This window comes from Vigna angularis, chromosome 5 (assembly GCF_016808095.1).
Source record: "Vigna angularis cultivar LongXiaoDou No.4 chromosome 5, ASM1680809v1, whole genome shotgun sequence".
Lineage (NCBI taxonomy): Eukaryota > Viridiplantae > Streptophyta > Magnoliopsida > Fabales > Fabaceae > Vigna > Vigna angularis.
In genome coordinates, this window is record NC_068974.1 from 40,360,394 (window position 1) to 40,382,541 (window position 22,148).

Consider the following 22,148-nt stretch of genomic DNA (forward strand, 5'->3'; position numbering starts at 1 on the left):
TGAGTAGGGTTGAAGTTCTTCGGCAAGTAATGAACATTAAGCCAAACAAATTCTCAATAGAAATATAAAATGGGATCTAGATTTGTTCATTCTATATTTTCTTGTGGATTTAAGATAGGGAGGTGCTAACCAATTAGACTACAAATAAAAGAAGGTCTACTACCATGATACGAAGATGCTAAGAAAATATAAATACCCCATCTAGAGTTCAATGCCCTGAAAGCTATAAATAGTCACTTGATGGTGCTATCATATCATATTACATCTTAAAAGAATAGCTGTAGCGTTTGTGGATAATGTTTATGGAATCATAGCTCAGCGCTAACTTGAGTTACATACGATAGTGACTACCGCAAAATGACCGGAACGTGAAAACGAGAGCACGTTGGACGGAATGATGAGGACTCACCAAAGAGATGAAACCGCCTAAGATACTCAAGACTAAGGACAAACATTAGAGAGAAGATACAAGAAGAATGAAATAGTAATTTTTTTTTTATTAAAATTGGTAGATATGTATTAAACCATAAAATAAAATATTAATTGTTGTAAGGATAATTTTCTTTTTTTTCCATGAATAAAAAATAAAGATTGAATTAAAATTTTAATTTTTAATCTAAAAGTTAGATCTTGTATTGTTTTCGTTAATTTAAATTGAAAAATATAAAATCTTCAATTTAGCCTACTTTTTTGTAAGTTTTAAATTTTAGAAAACAAATTATTTTCTTGATTTTTAATTTTTAAGTTCATTCTTTCATTTTGATTAACTAAATTTTATTACTGATAGTTTAAATAAATTTAAATAAAGTAGTAAAATTTAGATTAAATTAAAGTTATTAAAATCACATTTATCTACAATTTTATTTCATAAAAGGTAGTGAATTGGCAAGAATACTGATACAATAGATGCAGTCATAGAACTAATTGTGTGTACTCATGATCAAATAGTCTGATTTGTGAATTAATATCATTAATCAAATCAAATAATAATTGTTTTATCTCTTTAATATTTGAACTATTATTAATCATTGCATAAAATAGTTCTTCTATATTTTTTAATATACTTTTGTTTAAATTAGTAATATTTCTGAATAGAAGTGTTAGAACGTAGACTGCCTTCAATCTTTACTAGATCTAAAAGGTTTGATTAATCTATGTAGACATTGACATGTACACACTATTACATTATTTAGAAATAACTAGTGATGAAAATTTAGCAGAAGATTTGTGATTATTCCATGATTTTCGGTTTATTAGCATCCTCGTATTGTGTCTACATATGTGTGATACTGGAGAGAGAGTTCCTGCATTGTCTCCTGAAAGCAAGCCATGAATCACGACCACTCGCTTCAACCAAAAACATTGGCAAAAAATTGGAGACAATTGATGATAATCAACAAAACAATAACGAGAAGGAAAAATTCGTGTCTCCAAGATGAGAATGTACCTGGTAAGAAATGGTAAGCTAAAGAAAAGGAAAAAGATAATAACATAATAATTAACGTATATACATATAAGCTTGGATCGACATGACAATACCGTTCACCCAATGTTCAGAAAAGCTAGGGTACCTCATTCTTCAGTTAGCAAAAAATTTCATCGTGTATATGGCCATGGTGGTTGCATGCAACGGTTTACATTTCCTTCTAAAGCCCTATTCACAACCTCGCATTACTTCTGACATAGTTGTAAGCCAGCTTCCTGTGCTTATGAACAACAACATGATGCAAGAACATGCAGAAAAGATGAAAAGTTTCTGATACTTGCTGTTTATGATGAATTGCAGGTAGGAATTGTATTGGGGAACATACCTTTTTTACGAAAACTGTTCGATGAATTCAACAGAGCGTTTGGATTTATCATGGATTTTGGGATGATGTGTTACATGTTTGCTTTGGGTATAGAGATGGATCCCAACGTACTGTTCAAACGCCCGAACAAGGATGCTCTGGTTGCATACACGGCGATACTCTGCACCTTCGTGATATCCATTGCAATGGTCCCATTTCTCAATTTCTTCTCACGGCATACAGGCGTAGCATTCACCATCTCCGTCTCTGCTCTTCTAGCGAGTTCAGCATCTCCGGTTCTCACACGATTACTAACAAATATGAAGATAGGAAAATCAGACATTGGAAAGCTTGTGATAGCAGCAGGAATGCACTCGGATTTAGTCTGCTTGTTGATTTTCTCAATTTGCTACGTTTTCATGCCAACCGATGCATACTGCATTGGGCACCACAGTGAAAGGACGCTGAAGAACGCCATAAAAACAATAATTGCGGTGGTGGTGCAGACGACGTTCACGGCGATGGTTTCGCCGGTTTTCATGGCATGGGTGAACAATGAGAACCCTGAAGGCAGACCCATGAAAGGGTCGCATCTGGTATTGTCGGTTGCCTTCATGGCCTTGATTTGCTCCCCCTCGACTCTATACGACTTTAGTCCGGTTCTAAGTGCGTTTATGACAGGGATATGTCTTCCCCGTGATGGAAGAGTTTCGAAATGGATTATCAGCAAAATCAACTACATCTTGTCCACCATCTTCTTTCCCATCTTCTTCTTGTGGATGGGCAATGCAGCTAATGTCACCCAATTCAGACCTGGAGACCCTACAACTTGGCTTAGGTTTTTTATACCTATTTTGATAGTCGTCACAGGTAAAATTGTTGGCACACTCATTTCTGGGGCAATACTTGGATTTAACTGGCGGGAATCTATTTTAATCGGATTGCTCCTCATCACCAAGGGCCATTTTCAAATCTACATGGCAATCAAAGTGGCAAGTGTTTTCCTGATTACTTGCATTCCAAGTGGTACCTTTTATCATGTTCACGTTTCCATCCTTGATTTCCATCCCTGATCCCTAATTGTCTAGTGAATTAGATGCATGCAGCATAAAGAGGGCATTTTTTTCATAATTTTAACAGAAATCATGTTTAGCAATGAAAATCATCTTGTGAATTGATTATCATTCTCTTGTATTACCAGCTGACTTGTCGCATCAAAGATGGTGCCGACTCGTCGGGCCTTCTGTCGGTGGCATCGATATTTTTCGCAGTGGTGCATGCCCCTGCAGTTGTGACACAGATCATCAAACGTGCCAGGAAAAGGGCACCTACTCACAGCAACGCCCTCCAATTGTTAAAGCCATCAAGCGAGTTGAGAATATTCTTGTGCCTTCACGGACTTGATAATGTTCCTTCTTCCATCAACTTCATGGAGATCTCAAGAGGGATATCAGACCCTGGCATGGTAATATATGTCGCAGAAATTATTGAATTAACTGAACATATATCATCAGTTATGCAGAATGGTGAAGGAGTACAAAGTAATACTATAAAAGACAAGGCCGTGGTAGAGATGAGAGAACAAATAACGAACTTGTTTCAAGCGTACATCGATAATGATGGAGATGGTATTACTCTCAAGAGAGCGTTGGCACTGTCAACAATCAATAACATGGCACAGAACATCTGCGTTTTAGCAGAGGACTTGATGATTGCCCTCATTATACTTCCATTCCACAGGAACCAGCGTCAGGACGGAAAATTGGATGGTGGAAATCCAGGCTTCAGACATGTGAACCGAAAGGTAATGTAATGTCATTGTCAGGGAAATAAATTCTTTTTAATATTATCTCAGAGAGCTTGTAGTTTCTGCACTGATAGACATTTTGTTGAACAGTTATTAAAGAACTCTCCTTGTTCGGTGGGAATTCTAGTGAACAGAGGTTTTGGGTCAATTGGGAAAATATCAAGGTCTCAGCAATCAGTTAAAGTAGCAGCAATATTCATTGGCGGAAGAGATGATAGAGAGGCACTTTGTTATGTGGGTCGTGTGGCATGGCATCAGGGAGTACACGTGACAGTGATAAGATTCCTGGTAGATACCAGTGCAGAATCTACAAGACTGGCGGCTTATAGGGTCAGCCTCCCAGAGGAGGAGGAGATGGGATTGGATGATGAATGCTTTGCACAGTTCTATGAACAGCATATAGTTGGAGGTCGCATTGCTTATTTGGAGAAGCATCTGTCAAATGCATCAGAGACCTTCTCTACTCTTAAATCATTTGAAGGAGAATACTCACTTGTCATTGTAGGAAGAAAAGCTGGAGCAAACTCCGTATTGACAAAGGGTATGAATGACTGGCAACAGTGTCCAGAACTCGGACCAATAGGGGACGTTCTTTCAGGACCAGACTTTTCAAAGTCAGTCTCTGTATTGATAATTCAACAACACAAACTTAGAGGAGAACTAGATGGCCTTGACGAGGACTTCACTATCATGTAGTACATGTAAATGGATAGGTAGTGTAGGAACAGATACAAACTGTAGCAGAGAAACAGAGAATTGCTAGAACCACTGTGAAAATTAATTGTATAGATAAATGTACAATTTGATAGATTTACTCAGAATGTTGCAATCAACAAAAATTGCATTCAGCATACATGTCTACAAAGGCACTCTACAAATCCTTATAGGAAAAACATTCGACAAATTTAAGCTGAGAAGCAAGTCGAAAGGAAAATTAAAACAACATCGAGAGGTCGCCCCACAGAAACATATCTCCCTACACTATTCGATTTGTGGAATAAATCCTACAACTAGTTGCTTCTAATAATGTTGATTCTTAAATAGACTACAAGAAGATGAAGAGAACAAAAAACCATTCTAACTTCAGGTAATTAATTCTACAATAGAATTCACGGAAAGTTGTAAATACCTCCTTACCAAATCCATCAGCTATAAAAACCATACACAGATACTTACTATTAATTGCTGATATAGCTATCTCCTAGTCAGTTCATCGAACTTGAAAAGAAGATCAAAATTCACAATTCAGTCGCAACCAAGAATTCCGTACCTATTTCTGTCACAATTTGGTATGTTTTTGGTCGCTGATTTTGTTGTCAAATCCTGTTTCTATACTTGACTGCTTGAGATTCGGTGAATTTGTAACGTGATTGCGTTGCCATTGTTGAGAAATTGAAAGCGTCAAGCGTTGAGTAGCATTGAAATGGTGCATTTGTTGAGCCGTGATTCCATTCTTGAAGAAAGTGAAGCTATCATTGTTGGCGCTCTTTTGGTGCATGGCGTGCAAGAATTGTTGGATCGGGGCTGCATGGCACGAGTTGGAGTGAACGACAATAATGGAAGCGGTGAAGACGGTGCATCCTTGGCGTGAATTAAGCATGAGATAGCATGCAATGGGTATTGCTTTCTTACGTAAATTGGGAGCAGCTGTTCGGTGGTTGGTTCGCGGTGCAGGACAACTTCATGAACAATTTCGGCACGTTATTTGAATTAAGTGCAAGCGGTGATCTCCTGCGATAATTGGTGAGTGATTGAATTTTCTGTTCGTGGCATGCAATTGAAAACGATGCGGATTTTGAAGTGGTTTGGTTTTTTTGGCAAGGAGCATTGGTCAAGGGGTGCTGGTGCAAGATGAAATTATGAGAAAGAGGCAGTGTATCAATTCAAAATTCGGGTCTTGGTGAAAAATGAAAGCATCTAGGTGGCATAACCAGCATATGCAAACTTGTTCGGTGAAGCAATTTATCGAGCACCTGGCTGGTAGTTTTGGCACCGTCAGAAAAAACAAAGCAGTTTGGTGTGTCATTTTGCTATGCATTCGGTGGACAATTCGGAAGCAGCTGCTGAAATGCTGTTGGCAATTTGGTGCAGCAAGCAAGCATTTTTTACATAGTGAGGCATTGCCAAACATCTTGATTGTGCAGCTGGAGGTTTTTTTTTTTCTGATGAATTGATGTCATTTTAAATCATGAATTGAGGTCATTTTTGTCGGTTTTGTTTGTGAAACAAGTCCCTTAGCTAAAAGTTCCATATAGTTCTTGTAAAGAAGCGGAAGATGATGTATTATTTTATTCTAAATTTTGTAGGAATAAGTTTATCTATTACTTTTATTTTTTATACTTTGGTAAAGGAAAGTGTTTGGATATTGAAAAATTCTTTCATTTCTTTCCAATTCCAAACATTATTTTACTCTTATCTTAGGAATTTATTACTTATTTTATCTTTATAGGGAGGACTTTGTTATCTCGCACAGGTTGAATGATACATTCTACAAATTCTACCTTTTCTTATAAATATTACCTACTAACATTCACTTTATTCAGTATTAATCACATTAATTAAGACATTAAATAAAACACTTTCAATTATCATGCCAGGTTTACATCAGATGGTGCTTCTAGGAGAGAACAAGACTGACATTTTTATCGTGCTGACTTGAAGTAATTTTACAATAGATTTAGACCATATTATGAGATAATTCGTTAAACTTCACTAATAATTGCACCTAAATGACTAAAGAATACTCCAAACAATATATATGATTAATGATTACTGAATAATTTTAACCAAAATAATTCAGCCAATATGATTGATTAATCCTCACGAAAAGTCCTCAGCAATTTATATCATCCATACATACAACTATTTACTAACAATTGCCGTCATAAAGTAACTGTTTACAAATGTTAAAATTTCTTCAACAGAACCATATTTAACAAATCTCCCAAAATGCTCAAATCCCATTTAAATTCCATTTGGCAGAAGTGATTCACTATTTCAAAAATATCTGCCAGGGCATGTAACGTGACACCATCCAATCAATAGTCCCTTGAAAACTTCAACATCTCTGCCTGCAGTAAGAATTTTGAACATGTTACGACCGGCCCATCAAAAAATCAAATAATAATACTGAACATGATCCATACATACTACAATCATTTCTAAGATGTACTGTTTAGAATGATAGTAATGATGTTTGAAGTAGCTATTAGGTCACCCCATAAAAGCCATCAAGAGACATTGGTAATTGATTATCTGACATTCAAGAGGTTGCATTCCCAGATTAAGCAAAATCTATGTCTGAATCCCACGTGTGGCATTGATGTCCTTAATTAGACATACATATTTCTAAAATGACTCTAGAAAAAAATATAATGAGTGGCTGCCATGGGTAGAGGTGTAGACAATGTCAAAAGTGAGTTACAAATACTGAACATAAGTCAATATCCAATTTAACCATAGAGATCCAAGTAAGCATCGGAGACACAAAAGTGATATACAAATCTAACTTCGAAAATCTACAACTACTTTCTAGGTTAGGTAAAAAAATTGAAATGAGACCAATGCAAAACAATGGTGAGGTCGTAATGGCCGATAGTCTATTCAATAGTTAAAAGAGATCCCGAATAAAAAGGTCAGAATTTCGATATACTGCACTAAGAATAAGAAAAAGACGCTTTTACCTCAAAGGCATTCTTCAGATGATCAAGTTCCCTGTCCAGATCATTAATAGACTGGTTATATGCCTGCATTGGCGAAGACTGGCTTGTAGTATGTATCTACAACAAAAACAACATAACAAATAATGCTCAAATAACTATTATTTCCCATAAAAAAACAAAAAGAAATGGGTAAGTACTCCCCAGTTCCTGGAAAATAAGAAAGAAACTATAACGCCTGCATATCAAAATACTAAAATAGAGACAGATGGAAACCAAATGGGTCTAAAACTATGAAGCAAAGGCACTGCCAAATAGTGAACATGTTAAATCGTAAAAAATCTATGTCCAACACTGCATACACAATTAGATAATTTTTAATTGCATGCTCATAATTTTTCCGCTTTTACCTTTTGGACTATTAGATAAAATTTTATTTTTAACATTTTATCAACTGTAGAGTAAGTCACGCTCATTTTAAAATATAAATTCTCTCCTCCAATTCAAATTTTCATTTTAGTTTTAAGCTTTGTACATAGCAAAATGCTGTGAATTATGATTACTAAAAAATTCCATGTTTCCCTGTTCCAAGTCATACCAGAATCCTACCATATTTATGCCCAGTGTCATATCTCTTCTTCTTAGGTTTACACACCATCAGTTCAGTTCATTTACATCCAAATTCTAACAACAGGACAACAATAGAACGCATCCTGATTTCCAACTAAAGTAGAATTTGCGTCTTCTTATTCTTTACCCCTAAACTACATCTGATCAGAATAGCTTACAACTAAATTCTTACTTGAAAAACTTTCGAAAAGTAGAAAAATAATAATAATAATAATAATAATAAAATATTCCATGAAAATTGAAAAAATTGAAGCCAATTGATGACAAGAAACTCGTTATCTCACCCTGACAATGATTTTATACTGAAGAGGGTGGGGAAGCTTGTATCCAGCAAATAACACGTTGGGGTCTCTGTGGAGTTGCCTGAATATCAATTCATTGCAAACAGAAACAGCAGCAGCAAAGAAAAGTTAGGGTTTCGCGGTGATTGAATTAAAATTAAAAATTTAGAGTAAAGGGAAAGGTATTTATACATGCGCAAGATGTTGCCGATGGTGTGTTCCTCTCGCTCAATGGTGAAGGAGGCGGCATTGATGATCTTGGTGTCCCTCTCGTAAGAGACCCTATTTTCAACGTTGTATGAAAAAAAAAATGAGAATCAGGAAATGCAAATAAAAGGAGGAAGAAAAGGATTGAGAGAAGAATTAGTTACTTTTTGGTGCCTTCAGGTACGACGAAACGCTCGTAACGATCTGGAGCATTCATAGCTTCAGTTCTTTTCTCTCTATGCTATGTCTGTCTATTCTTCTTCCTCCCTCCTTCCACCACTCTTCAAATCAAATACCATCATTTAAAACGGGCCAGGCCCAACATGTTCTCTTCAACCATAAACATTAACCCAAAACCTCGCACTCCCTTATTGTTATTCTAACGGGCGTTGCTCCTCCACCTCCCCAACTTTCTCCAATTTTTTTTCAATTACAAAAACAACCTTTTGTTTTACCTTTTTACTTTTTTACTTTTAATGTTATTTACCAAACCCTACATATTCACTTTTACTCTGCTCACAGCCCACCCCCCAAAGCTTTCTTTTGACATCCGCCTCTTCTTTTCACCTCCGTCACACTTTCTTCTCTCTTCTTCCCACCATGCTATTTCTTCAACTTACTTTTTACGTTAAATTAGCCATGCTATTCAATTATTTATTTGTACTACAAACTCTCCTAACCAGTAACCCTCTTCTTTTATACTTAATTACTAACTTCTCTATATGACTATAAAACCATGCTCATTTTCACAATAAAATATTACTCATCTTAATTACTTGAACCCCAACTTCCTGCTGCCACTGTTATTTAAACACCAAAACCATATCTTCTTCTTCTAACACTACTTTTACGAAACTGTAAACCTCCACCCTTTTTTTCATTCGTTTTCTTTTAACCGTGCTTATTTCTCCATAACTGTTTCACATTCTCTCCTAATTCATAAAACCACAACGGTCTTATTTGCTTTTCAATCTTATATACATAAACGATGCCTTAAGACCCATATGCATAAAAATTCTAAACTTAATATCTTTCGATCCTAAACGGATGTTGACATCCGTTGTTGACGGATGCTCACATCCGTTTAAGAGTTTTCCAAGTTAATTAGATTCAAGTTTGTTACGTACGCTTGCAACAATTCTCAATACGAATAAGGACGAGAGTATGAACGTAATAGAGAATAAATAGGTTATGTATGGGGAATGGACAGAAATTATAAAATTTTAACCCTAAAAATAAACTTTTAGTGAAGGATAAATCAGGAATAGAAAAATAGAGTAAAGGGTAAAAGGGGAAAGTAGGGGTGGAAGGAGAAAACGAGAGGTGAAGGAAGCAATGCCCTATTCTAACCAAGGCTTAATATAATATATGTTTTTATTGTGCATTATAATATATATATTATTCTCCATGACATGATAGAAAGTAGTTTTTGTTATATATATATATATATATATATATATATATATACATCAAATACACAACTGAGAAAATAGTTTTCATTAGATATTAAAAATAGGTTAATGTTCAAGAGATGGAAATGAAAAGAGAGTATGAGGGCAAGAAAAAGGTAGTTGGAGCTAAAATTGTAATATTTCAGTTATTTGATTAATTATTAAAGTAATTTAATTTTATAACTAATACAAATTTGTATAACAATATCCATCCATCACCGAGGAGTGATGCACGGACGACAGCACGTTCATTCATGTTGTGATAGCGTCATTAACAAGTTATTTATAATTTGTTTAGACAAAAATAACATTCAATGTAACTAGTTTTTATTTCAATACAACAAAATACTTCACAATCTTGTGTATTGAAATTTGCAGAATCGACTTCACCTGTGCTTGTTTAACGATTTATTTCTACACATGTTCGTGTTATGTTCCTACCCAAGCACATGTTTCTATTTGTTTCAAAGGACAATCTTAGTGGATGCAAGTGCAAATATGAAGGGCGAAAAGGCAGAGTAAACTACCATCTACTTTAACAACATGACAACAGTTTCATCATTCAAGACAAATATCTCAATTCATGAAGCCTTGAACTCACAAAAACAACTAGCAACACTAATCATACAGCTAACAGCTTCGCCTTTACTTATCTATTCTACAGAAATGATGACCTATACACCATAGGTAATCTACTTTGAAATCAGATACATGTAGAAAAGCAACAAAAATCTAACTCGCAATCGAGAGAACCTAAAGCCCAGAAAGAGGACTGAGTAAATGGTTAATTCTTTCAAGAAAACTGAAGTTTGCTCCAATCGAGAATGCTTCACCCAAAAATCAGCGGCAATGTGAGCAGCTACGAATATAAATTCAGCAAGAGACCATAAAGATGAAAAATCTTCGAAGTCAATTAAAAAAGGTCTCCACATTAAATGGTCACTATGGGTGATGGACAAGTGTAGTTCATGTCTTGGATCTCTTCTGCTTTTGAGGAACAAAACGGACCCCCTGTTTCCTGAGTTCCAAGGTCTTCATTTTCCCATCGTCTAACGCAACATACAACTTCGAAGTGCCTTCAACTACGTCAGTAACCACTCCCTTGTGCCTGAACAAAAATGAAAGGTCAAGAAGCATAAACTGTAATATACTGCGAAGTGGAATTTTGGGGAAAAAGAACATAAACAGACTTCCTTTGATAAAAAAAAAAAACTAATTTCTACGATGCCTAAACCACTAGTGTGCTATATTATTTAATACTCGGTTTTCCCCGTCAATTAACAAAAAGTCACAGAAGGCACTAACCAAGAATTGTCAGATGTCTGATGAACTTCAACTCTCTTTCCAATTGCATCATTTCCCAATTTCATTAAAATCCAGTTTGCATCCATGATCTCATCCATTGCACTGTCTTGATGTGATTGACTTACACCTTCAGACTCATTAAATGGTGTTTTAAAAGGTGAAGGTCTCTTCCTTTTTGACCTTTGGCCCTTGATTGTCGTCTTCTCCTCCTCCCGATGAGGGGAATTTTGAGTTTCAACGCTAGGTTTCTTGAATTTAAATCTTAGTAAAGGTTTAGAATCTTTTGGCAAAGAATGAGAAGGTGTACGATTATTATTGTCATCTACCTCCTCATTTGCATCAGAGCTACCTTCTGATTGCTTCCCCAAATTCGTTCTTTCACCTCGTGATATGGCTTTGATTCCAACCTGACCAATCATCCCATCACTACTATGTTTTAAACGCCCATCAGACATATTGCCCCTACCGGCAGTTAGGTTGAATTCAGAAACATCTGGCTTAACTTTTCCCAGCTTAATCAAATTTCCTTCTCTCCCCGAAACGGTAAAAAGTTTTGATTGTCCAGAGTCAACTCTATTTCCTGAAAATCACAAGAAAATTGGGCAAGTTTTTATTCAAGATAGCTCACGTAAACATAAGATAAATTGTCAGCCAATAATGGAAGGCAATAATCAAAGTTTATGGTGCGGGGGGTGTACCTTTACCATCAATATGCCTAGCTGTGCCGTCCTGTCTATCTAATGCAAATCTCTCCCCCTTCTTGGATTGGCTTATATCTTCATTTCCTGAAAGAAATATGAACGGAAAAAATCACACAAAAATGAAAGAGGAAAGAAACAGAACCGGAGAGCGCAACCAAACCATTCAAGAATGCATGCAAATATACACAAAATGCAGATACAAGTCAAACAGTAACTTTAATTGTTGTGGCACATTCGTAATTATTTGGCAGGAAGATTAAAAATTTTATCCCGGATAATGTCTAAAATGGGTCAATGTTTTAATAGATACAAGTTGCAGAATGCAGATACAAGTCAAACAGTAACTTTAATTGTTGTGGCACATTCGTAATTATTTGGCAGGAAGATTAAAAATTTTATCCCGGATAATGTCTAAAATGGGTCAATGTTTTAATAGGGAGAAAGAATTGACGAAAAAATAAGCCATATACCACTACTACAAAAATCAAACCACACAATCACTATTGCTCAAGCAACAAGGGGAACAACATAAAGATATAAGATGTATACCATTAACAGTCACCAGATCTTGATCTTTTTGGCAGCTTGACGTATCAGACCGTGGGGAACTGGCCACATTAATTTTCCGTGCTCCCAAATTTATAACCAGCTTCTTCCCTTTCACATTCTGAGTTTTAACACTCTGTTTTCCACTTTCCTCTTCACTATCCAGAACATTTGGCTTGTTGCTTTTAATTCGAACAACTCTAGGTTTCCTCTCTTCATCACTGACCATCACCTCATCAACAAACTTATGCTTCAAAACTCCTGGTTGACTAATAGGGAAAGATGCTTCGGTTTGACTCAAGCTTCCAGTAGCAGGTGATGAGTAAACATCTGGACCATCATTTCTCTGGGATTGTATATCATCATTCTTATCATCATCTAAGCTATGCAAAGATTTAATATCACTGTGTCCTTCAAAACTATTATGTGTGTCAATTTTATTAGTCATAAATGACTCAGAGTCTTTTCTCTTAGCAGTTTTTTTGCTTGAAGATTTCTTCTTTGGTGAGTCATTGGACAAATTCTTCAGAGAGAACTTAAAGGAACGGGTATATTCACTCTTTAATTTTAAAGGCCCACTATCCTCATCATCTGAAAATGGTGAAATGGAAAATATCTCGTCTTGAGTGGGCAAACCAGCTGCAGCCCTCAAGCTAGCAATCAAATCTTTCTCAGCAACATTCCTTCTCCTCCAAATCTCTTGTGCGGCATCTTCAGGATTCTTGACCTGAAGCACACAGATCCATATAAGATGGATGGAGATAATAAAAGATCACAGTTTACTTATCTCAAAGAGTTTTTCCATGGGAGATAAAAAGTAACTATATATTGAAGGCATATACAACATACCTGATAACATTCCCCACGACAAGTAGGACATTTATACTGCAAATTCCCATCCACTTGAAACTGGTGATATTTTTCATCACTGCAAAACATTATTCCAGAAACAAGATTCTACTAATGTCATTGTCAAAACAGGAAGGCCAATGAAGTCGTGATTTATATAGTAGATCGGGGCACATCAACAAGCACTCCATTCAAACAAAAATGTTGAATAAAAAACTAGAAACAGAAAAATATTAATAGAAACTAATCATGTATGTCAAAAAGATTGAGTGCAATTTGCTTTAAGTGTTAATTTCAATTTAAGTGTGTTGCACAAGAAGTCAACCACACAATACCTTCCATTCCAGATATACAGATGCATGATTAAAACCCAAATACTAATCCAGCAGGCACTAAAAAGTTAGGATCAAGAAGAAAAACTAAAATGTAATCATTGTCTACAGCATAATAAAACCGAAGAATATTCCTAAATATGTATTCCAAAATAGCACATAAAAACAGTCCATATGACATGAAAGCTTGAAAGCAGTCCAACTTCACAAATGTGACAGGTAAACTAACCTGATATTATCACACTGACAATGTACCCAAAGCTGGCAAGTATCACAGCAAACCATAGGTGTTGATTCTGAATCTCTGTAGACCTACAAAATAAGTCAAAAACTTACAGTGAGCATTAAGAACTCCTGTTCTTCCATCATTGTTTAATTTTTCCAAATATAACATAGTATTCAGGTTGGGTACAAAAAGAGATAAGGAAGAGAGGCCAAGATGAAATAAACTTATATTAATACAAGTACAGCATAATATCAGAGATGGACATAGGATGGACAAGAGACCTTGTAAACCTATTTCACACTTCAAGACAATATTTGAAAAGCCAGCGCAAGGGTGAGTGCACAACTTTATTCATGTTACAAATATCATTAATGAAATATGAAAAGCTGCAGATTCCATGAAAACACGAGTACACACACAAAGATAGAAAGAAAATACTTCTAAGACTGTTATAGAAACTTCCCCTAATGATGCAGGGCTGTATTCTATTCCGTAAACCATTCATGGTTCAAAATACCACACAGATGAAATATGATAACCTGCAGATAAGTTCGTGAAAAAGCAAATACACACACAAAGATAGAAAGAAATTGCTTCTAAGACTGTTCTAGGAACTTCCCCCAATGATGCAGGGCTGTATTCTATTCGGTAAACCATTCATGGTTCAAAATATCACACAGATGAAATATGATAACCTGCAGATAAAATTCGTGAAAAAACAAAATACACACACAAAGATAGAAAGAAATTGCTTCTAAGACTGTTATGGGAACTTCCCCCAGTGAAGCAGAGTTGTATTCTATTCCACGAACCATTCAAGAAAGGAAGATTGGTAGAGATGCTAACCTTCAAGCAAACGGGACAGTAGTTCCCTTTTGTAAACAATCTTCCACATGCATCGCAGTTTGTGTATGCCATAAACCACCTATCCATTTTTTAGGAAACAAAAAAAGAATGGTAAGTCCATCCCTTAATTAAAATATGATGAATCAGCAAGGAAAGGCAGGAATTAACTGCCATGGAGCCATGTAAAACATAAGGACAAAGAAAACGTTAAACTACTTCAAGTATTCCACTAGACTTGCGCATGTCTGAAATTATAAAAAGAAAATGCAAGTACACACTTCAAATATGAGGAAGATAAAGTGTTTAACTTCATGAGTTAAAAATAAAAACAAAGCACCACTTATCATTTCTGAAACTCTTAGAGCAAAAGGCAATATAGTTAACAAATAAAATAGAGAGTGGTACTTGGAAGAAAAAAACATCAAATTTTTCCTTTGTTTCAACCAGGAAGATGGACTTTGACTACAAAACTAACTTATCTTTCATCTTACGACATTCATATGGGCATCAATGGAGTCATTATAGAAGGGCTACATCACAATAAATAATCAAAAACAGTAAGAGTCAAAGCAAAAGCTAAGCTATTCAGAATTCATACCTCACACTTAATCCATTTCCAGGGACATTTGACCCACAACTGTGACACCTTGCGTGTTTTGTGCACAAATAGGGCCCGTTACAAACACTCTGCATTATGCATAATAATGAATGAAATGGCATATATAAAATCAATATTAAGCTCACTAGCAAGGTTACACAATCTACCTTATGAGGAGGTTGCAGACAGTAACAATGATAAGCACCGTCGCACCTTTTGCAAAACATGAACTTACTTGGATCACCAGTCCTTCTGCAAGCCTGGATGAAGGAACTTAAGCATAAGACCACCAGAAATCCAATTAAATATTAGCTGGTATATGGAACTTTTCTATGAAGATGTTCAATTTCAATAGGAGCTTAAGTATTATAGGTTGCCTAAGTCCCACAGTAAGTACTATGGGATACTCGGGTTTTGTAGTATTTATGTGTATGATTCTTTCCCCTTAATAGCTGGCTTTAGAAGGTGGGTTCCCCTGTGCTTGGGTACTAGTCAAATTCATCAATCAATCGAACATCAAGGTGAAGTACACGAGAAACCAGCTATTCTAAACACTTCACATGGAAATAAAAGCTGTATTTCAGGGATATTTAAAATCAACCAGTATATGATCATACACAAAGCAGGCTATTATTAGGTTCACAGTGAATGCTAAGAAACATGATTCAATCATATGGCCACATGACGACATAATCTCCAAACTCAACTATTTCTAGATAAACATATACACAGTAAACTAAATAACAGCAGACATCCCAAAGACAATGATTGGACCTGGTATAAATAAGACTTTCTTGTAATTAAAAAAAAAGGTATACATATAGACACGTTCCCATTCTGTACAGATAAAGCGAATGTCTTATTACATTCAATTAAAGACGCAAATCTTAGACTCCACCAAATATTGCCAAAAAATAAATAAATATCAATTTTCAAGTCAAGCAACGATATCAGAAGTATATGATATACAAACGAAAATTCAAGGAAATCACATGAGCCACCACTGGTGATAAAGCATTGCTACTTTCATTCTAGAGAGCGCTATACAAACATACTTTGCAAAATAGATAGCCAGAGGAGAGTGTGATCAATTACCAAGCCAGCAACCATTTTCACAAATAACGTGAACTTTCCAACAAACAATAATGAAAAAGTACAAGCCCATTAGCATCACACACCACTCCTTACCTCACAAATTCGGCAAAGAGGACAGGTCCATGAACTCCAATGAAATAAATCTGCAAAAAAGAAATCCATTACGTGAGAATATACAGCACTTAGACCACACTGACATACACATGAGCCACCTTACCTCTATTTCGACCCCAACTTCTCAAGCAGTTCCTGTGGTACTTTTTACTACAACTTTTGCACGACAGCATCTTCTGAGCTTTCTCACTTCCTTCATTCTCCCCGCACTTGCAAATTCGACAATAGCTCCTATTGGCTTGCCCCTGCTCCTCTCCGGTAACATTTCCTGGAGTATTCTGCAAAAACAAACCGCAGAATCACATCACATTATTAAGACCCAGCATAACAAAATACCCCACAATTAAAACCACTTCTACACCCAACTACATATCCAGAACAATCCCTACAGTGATAAATCCTCTTCGTCTATCCAACCATGCCCTCAACATCGAAATTCCAACAGCACTGAGCTAAAATCAACAATTAACACAAACCAACGAAATTAAATTCCATCAAACAGACAGCACCAACGCCAAACACTCGTACTCAAGACTGAAAAGAAGGCTCACCACAACGTCGCCAGACTCAAAGCGGCGGGCGTACTCCTCGGCGGCGATCATGGCGGCGGCGCCCTTCCGCTGTAGCGCGATGCGCTTGGCCTTCATGGAGGCAGATTCATCCAGCGCGTCGGCGTTGAGAGGAAGACCGTCAGGCGGCGGCGGAGGCGGCGGCAGAACCTTGGGGACAGAAACCTGAACGGTAGCATCGTCCCTGCATGTGTCGGCAAGAAAATCCCAAAGCTCGCCGACGTCCTGAGTAAAGCCATTGGCAGCGGAACCGTCGTCAGAAGCTTGAACCCCGCGAGGAAACCCTAGCGCACAGAAACAGATTCGACGACTGCAAAAAACACCACAGCGAAACGAAATAAACCAAAAGATAAAGAGCGTGAAGCGAAACTCTATATATAATAGAGACCACTAATCGAAAAGAGAAGAGAAGAGGGGGAAAAAATAAAGAGTTGGAGAAAGATAGCTTAGCGTTGGCATAGCATAGAGCATTACCATGTAATTGGACAAGCTACGTGAAATGCCATTTTGTGTTGTGGTGTTGTAGATTTAGATTTCAATTTTCGTGTTTAGGGGATCCTCCCCCTCCTAAAATTACTTCTCCTTTTTTTTATAAATAAAAATTGGAGAATTGCAATTTTAAATGAAAAATAAAAATAAAAAAAATAAAATAAAATAAGGGGTGAGATTTGAGAGAGGGTGCTGTAACTAGCGTCGTGCTGAGAGACGAGGAAGGAGGAATCGGAAGAGAGAGAAAATCAAATCAATTTAATTCGATTCGATTGAGAAGCGACCGCGATGTGCCGACCCGGGCCTTGTGAGAGTATAAACTCCTCAGTGCTTCATCTGCACCTCCAAAGATTTCATCTGCACCTCCAATTCTCTAAAATGCCCCTAATTAATAAGTGATTTAAAAGCTTAATTTTTTATTATTGAGGATTTCTGTGCACAATATTGACTCCAACTTCATTTTCCTCCAATCACCAAACATGTATTTCTGCTGCACCTGGCATTCCTTCACTCATGCACCCTTGCATCCCTGCACCTCATTTCATCTTTATAAAAAAAACTCTACATCCCTACACCTTTTCACCTTTGCACTTCATTTCATCTTTATTAAAAAACCCTACCCTCCTTCCACCTTTGAACTACAACTCTTTCCTAATATCAGTTTAATTTTTTTTTGGCATTTTATGTATGAATTTATAATGTATTATATCATTTTTAATTAATATAAAATAATTTTATGATTGTATTAAAATTAATAAAATTAATTTTGAATTTAAAAGATTGAAAATGAAAGTATCAATATGATAATCCAAATTTGTAGAAATCGGATGTGGAGATCCGACGATGAAGATTTCAGATATCAGTATCCGACGCAGGTTTAATATGTTATATATAAAACTTTATTTATATTATAGTTTTAATTATTTTTTAATTATGTATAACTTTTTAAATGTTTATAAGTAGTAATATAATTTTTAATTAATATAAATTAATTTATATGAATTTATTAAAATTAATAAAAATAATTTATATTAAAAAATAATTACAGTGCTCATCGGATATGCATATCCGATGCATATAGATTCGGATATCCAAATTCGAAGTTTCATTTTATATATGAAATGTCATATGCTGATTATATAAATCTTTTATTATTTCATAATTATATTTAAATTTTTATTATTTTATAATTATATTTAAATTTTTGTATAACTTTTATAATTATTTATACAAAAATTTAATTGAATCAGTTAACTTAATCTTTTTACGGTTTTTAAAAGATTTATATAAACATATTTTTTTTCTTAATTGATTTTTATTCTTTTAATAATTTGATTAATTGGTTTTTATTCTTTTAATATAAAAGAAATAACTATAAAACAAATATTAAAACAGAATATTTCAAATCATTCAAACAGAAAATTTAATATTTTAGAAAAAAAAATACCAAAATATAAAAAAAATAAAAAAAACTTTAAAACAATTGAAAACAAAATAATTATTGAATTTAACTAATTCCTTAATATATTATTTGAAATAAATAACTATACGTTCTATAAAATTTATTATTTCATTAAAAATAAATAAATTTAATTCAAATCTTTATATAAATAAATAAATTATTAAAATATAACAATTTAATTAAAATAAAATTCAAAAATAGGATAATCGAAAATTTAAAATAAATTATTAATTAATTAATATAATTAATTAATTAAAACCACCCAAAATAACTTAAAAATAAAATTAAACATAACATTAAAACTATCAGCTACAGTGTAACAGTTACTTGTATATTAAATATAAATTTAAAAACATTAAAATAAAAAAAAAAACCTATCTGCATCACATGTCAAATTTCGATAAGGACTGAATCCGTTATGAACATCCGATTTAGTCCCATCGGCTCTCCATAGTCTAACCACACCACAGTAAACCCAAGTTCAAACACGATGCTCTGTTTGTGTGTGCCTGCAAAGTGCAATAAAAGTCTGAAAGCACCAAAGTCAGATTCAAACACAATGAGATATTAAAAACCCACCTTCACACAAGGGGTTGAGTGTATGCTTGTGTGTCCTCGAGAGAGGAAGACGAAAGCAAGAGGGGGAAGGAAGCGCGAAAATGTCTCGACGGCTGTCGGTGTGCAAAGTGGTCTGCGAAAATGGGGAGAGGAAGAGCAAACCAAGAGTGCATGTGTTGTTTATTGTGTGAGAGTGTTACGAGAGAGCAGGGGATAAGTTAGGTATTTTGAAAAAATTTGAAAGTGCAGGAAAAAAGGTTTGGAGGTGCAGGATGAAGCACTCTAAACTCCTCTGCTCTTTTTGGGCCTTTAAATAGCCGAGGCCCATCATGCTTCCCCGATTTAATAACTAAATCAACCAAAAAAACTGTTTTTTTTTGTATTTTTTTAATACGTAGCTTTTGTCTTAATAATTTTTTATAACATTTATAAAGTAAAAAAGAAAAACAGTTTTTATGAATTAAAATTAAAAAAATTGTTTCCTCTTTCACCTTTAAAAATCTTATAGCAATATGGAGCACATACAAGCACGTACATACAAATAGATGTTATAAAATAAAAAATATTATACTTTTTAGCCAAATAATCAAATTAACTACATTTTCGTAATGGTAATTACTTAAAATATATAACTAATGATTATATTGTATTAAAATTGTTACTGTTGTTAATTTCTCAATTTAGTGTTTATATCTAGCATACACAAATTGTCTATAGTACCATAAAACATTTTTTTTATTAGTCTTTTTGTCAACAAATCCATTAAATGACTTTTTTTATTATAAAAGGAAATTGTATAATCCTTAATCAGTGCTATTATTTATTATATGCAATCTATGTATAAATTTAGTATACTCAATTTGTTTATGGTATCATATGATATTTTTTATTAGTTTTTGTGAAAAAGTTGTTTAATTAACATTTTTTATAAAATATAATTAATGTTATTTAAAAAAAATAGGATTGATAAGTATCATCATAGATAAATTACTAAATTATTTGAGTGAACTAAAATAAAAATTATACAAAATCATATATATATATATATATATATATATATTAATTGATAAATATTTTTGTTATAGAAATTAATTTAAAATAAAATATAATTAATTTGAATTATGTTAAAATAAAATGTGAGTTATTATTTAAAATAAACAATAATAATTGATGAAATTATATTTAAATAAAATGTTATTAGTAAATCATATGTTATGTTGAAATAAATTGTAAACAATTAATATAAATTAAATTAAATTAAATTTTAACACTTTAACATAAATCTTAAACTTTAAACCTTAAATATTAACCTCTTATCCTTTACTAACTATAAGTGACATAGTTTACATTTTCTAAAACACGCATAAATACTGAAATTTGTTAGAACAGATTAGTTTCATGTTTTATGTTAACTCAAACATAAACACAAACACTTGAATGTTTCATTAATAAACATGTTTCAACTATAAACATGTTTCAACTATAGATCAATCAAATCATGACATAAACATGCATAATATATGCATTCGATATTTGGTCATGATTTTTGAATGAGATAACTTGGATCATATAGAAACTATTACATTGTCAAACCAAAAATGTATTTTACCAAACATAGTAACAAATCAATCATGAATTTTCACTCAAATTAAATCCATGCCTGTTTCAAACAAAATTGCAAAGTCATAAATGATACATGATGAAAAGCTAGCACTTATTTTTCTATGGTGTCGTACATGTGCACAGTAAAATAAAACAAGGCTAAAAACATTACATTATATTTATTCAATTAGTTTTCTTCGTGTTTCCAATTACAAGTTGATGAGAGACTTAAAACTATCATTTTACTTTTTCATCGTCTCAAATGTAGAAAAAAACAACATACATTCTCATTTATCCATTTATGTGAAAAGTACACACTTGGAAAGAAACATACCAAAAAAAATTAAACAATAAAATAAGGATTGAAATACAACTAAAAATTCCTTACAACCTAAAAAAACTACTACACTATTAAAGATTATAATTTAAATACAACTTATTTACAAAATAAATTAAAATGGATTAAATTAGAGGTGAAATCAATTATAAACATATTTTAACTTGTTTTTAATTATTAAAATACAAGTGTTTCGATTTTGTTTGTCTCTTGTCTCTAAATATATTTATCAAAGGTAATTTCACAATATGCCAACCAACCATAAATAACATCAGTGACACTTTACTTAGAAAAAAAAAATCCAACATTCACTTATTTATCAATAATAACATAGGTTAAAATAATATAACCAACAAGGTTATATTCCCTTTTATTTGATTTACAAGGAAAATGTTGTTTAAATTGTATTGTATTGTATGGATAAAGAAAATATTGGTTAAAGACAATCTTCTAAATTAGATCATCTAAAACTATGTAGTTTATATAATGACTTTTTTAACTTTCAAACTCTTTTAAAGTGGATATTATAGTGGACTCTTTTCCATGTATACATCTTCCTCTATATGTCTTTATTAAAAAATGTACTAATAACATCGAGTCATTCCAAAAATCAATTTTATTTATTGTCTTAGACAAAAAAAATGAAAAATGAATTTAAGTTCTATAATTAGTGAAAAACTTTATTGGTAAACAT

General features: G+C 33.8%; 3 protein-coding genes across 3 annotated transcripts; 1 reads left to right on the forward strand and 2 right to left on the reverse strand.

Moving 5' to 3' along the window:
* Positions 1 to 1,562: 1,562 nt before the first annotated feature.
* On the forward strand, positions 1,563 to 4,861 carry LOC108340796 (cation/H(+) antiporter 28). The gene is made up of 4 exons (XM_052877717.1): positions 1,563 to 1,688; positions 1,787 to 2,813; positions 3,011 to 3,594; positions 3,688 to 4,861. The coding sequence occupies exons 1-4, from the start codon at positions 1,608 to 1,610 to the stop codon at positions 4,291 to 4,293; spliced, it is 2,298 nt and encodes a 765-aa protein (XP_052733677.1). The 5' UTR covers positions 1,563 to 1,607; the 3' UTR covers positions 4,294 to 4,861.
* Positions 4,862 to 6,377: 1,516 nt separating this feature from the next.
* Positions 6,378 to 8,697, reverse strand: LOC108339721 (DNA-directed RNA polymerases II, IV and V subunit 11). The gene is made up of 5 exons (XM_017576921.2): positions 8,539 to 8,697; positions 8,360 to 8,449; positions 8,171 to 8,249; positions 7,281 to 7,376; positions 6,378 to 6,668 (listed from the first exon to the last, which is right to left on the reverse strand). The coding sequence occupies exons 1-5, from the start codon at positions 8,589 to 8,591 to the stop codon at positions 6,636 to 6,638; spliced, it is 351 nt and encodes a 116-aa protein (XP_017432410.1). The 5' UTR covers positions 8,592 to 8,697; the 3' UTR covers positions 6,378 to 6,635.
* Positions 8,698 to 10,329: 1,632 nt separating this feature from the next.
* Positions 10,330 to 17,719, reverse strand: LOC108340491 (uncharacterized). The gene is made up of 13 exons (XM_052877718.1): positions 17,481 to 17,719; positions 16,989 to 17,316; positions 16,541 to 16,715; positions 16,417 to 16,466; positions 15,396 to 15,488; positions 15,229 to 15,317; positions 14,631 to 14,709; positions 13,788 to 13,870; positions 13,227 to 13,305; positions 12,381 to 13,104; positions 11,829 to 11,915; positions 11,131 to 11,710; positions 10,330 to 10,933 (listed from the first exon to the last, which is right to left on the reverse strand). Exons 1-13 carry the CDS (start codon positions 17,510 to 17,512, stop codon positions 10,792 to 10,794), a joined length of 2,541 nt encoding a protein of 846 aa, XP_052733678.1. The 5' UTR covers positions 17,513 to 17,719; the 3' UTR covers positions 10,330 to 10,791.
* Positions 17,720 to 22,148: the final 4,429 nt, after the last annotated feature.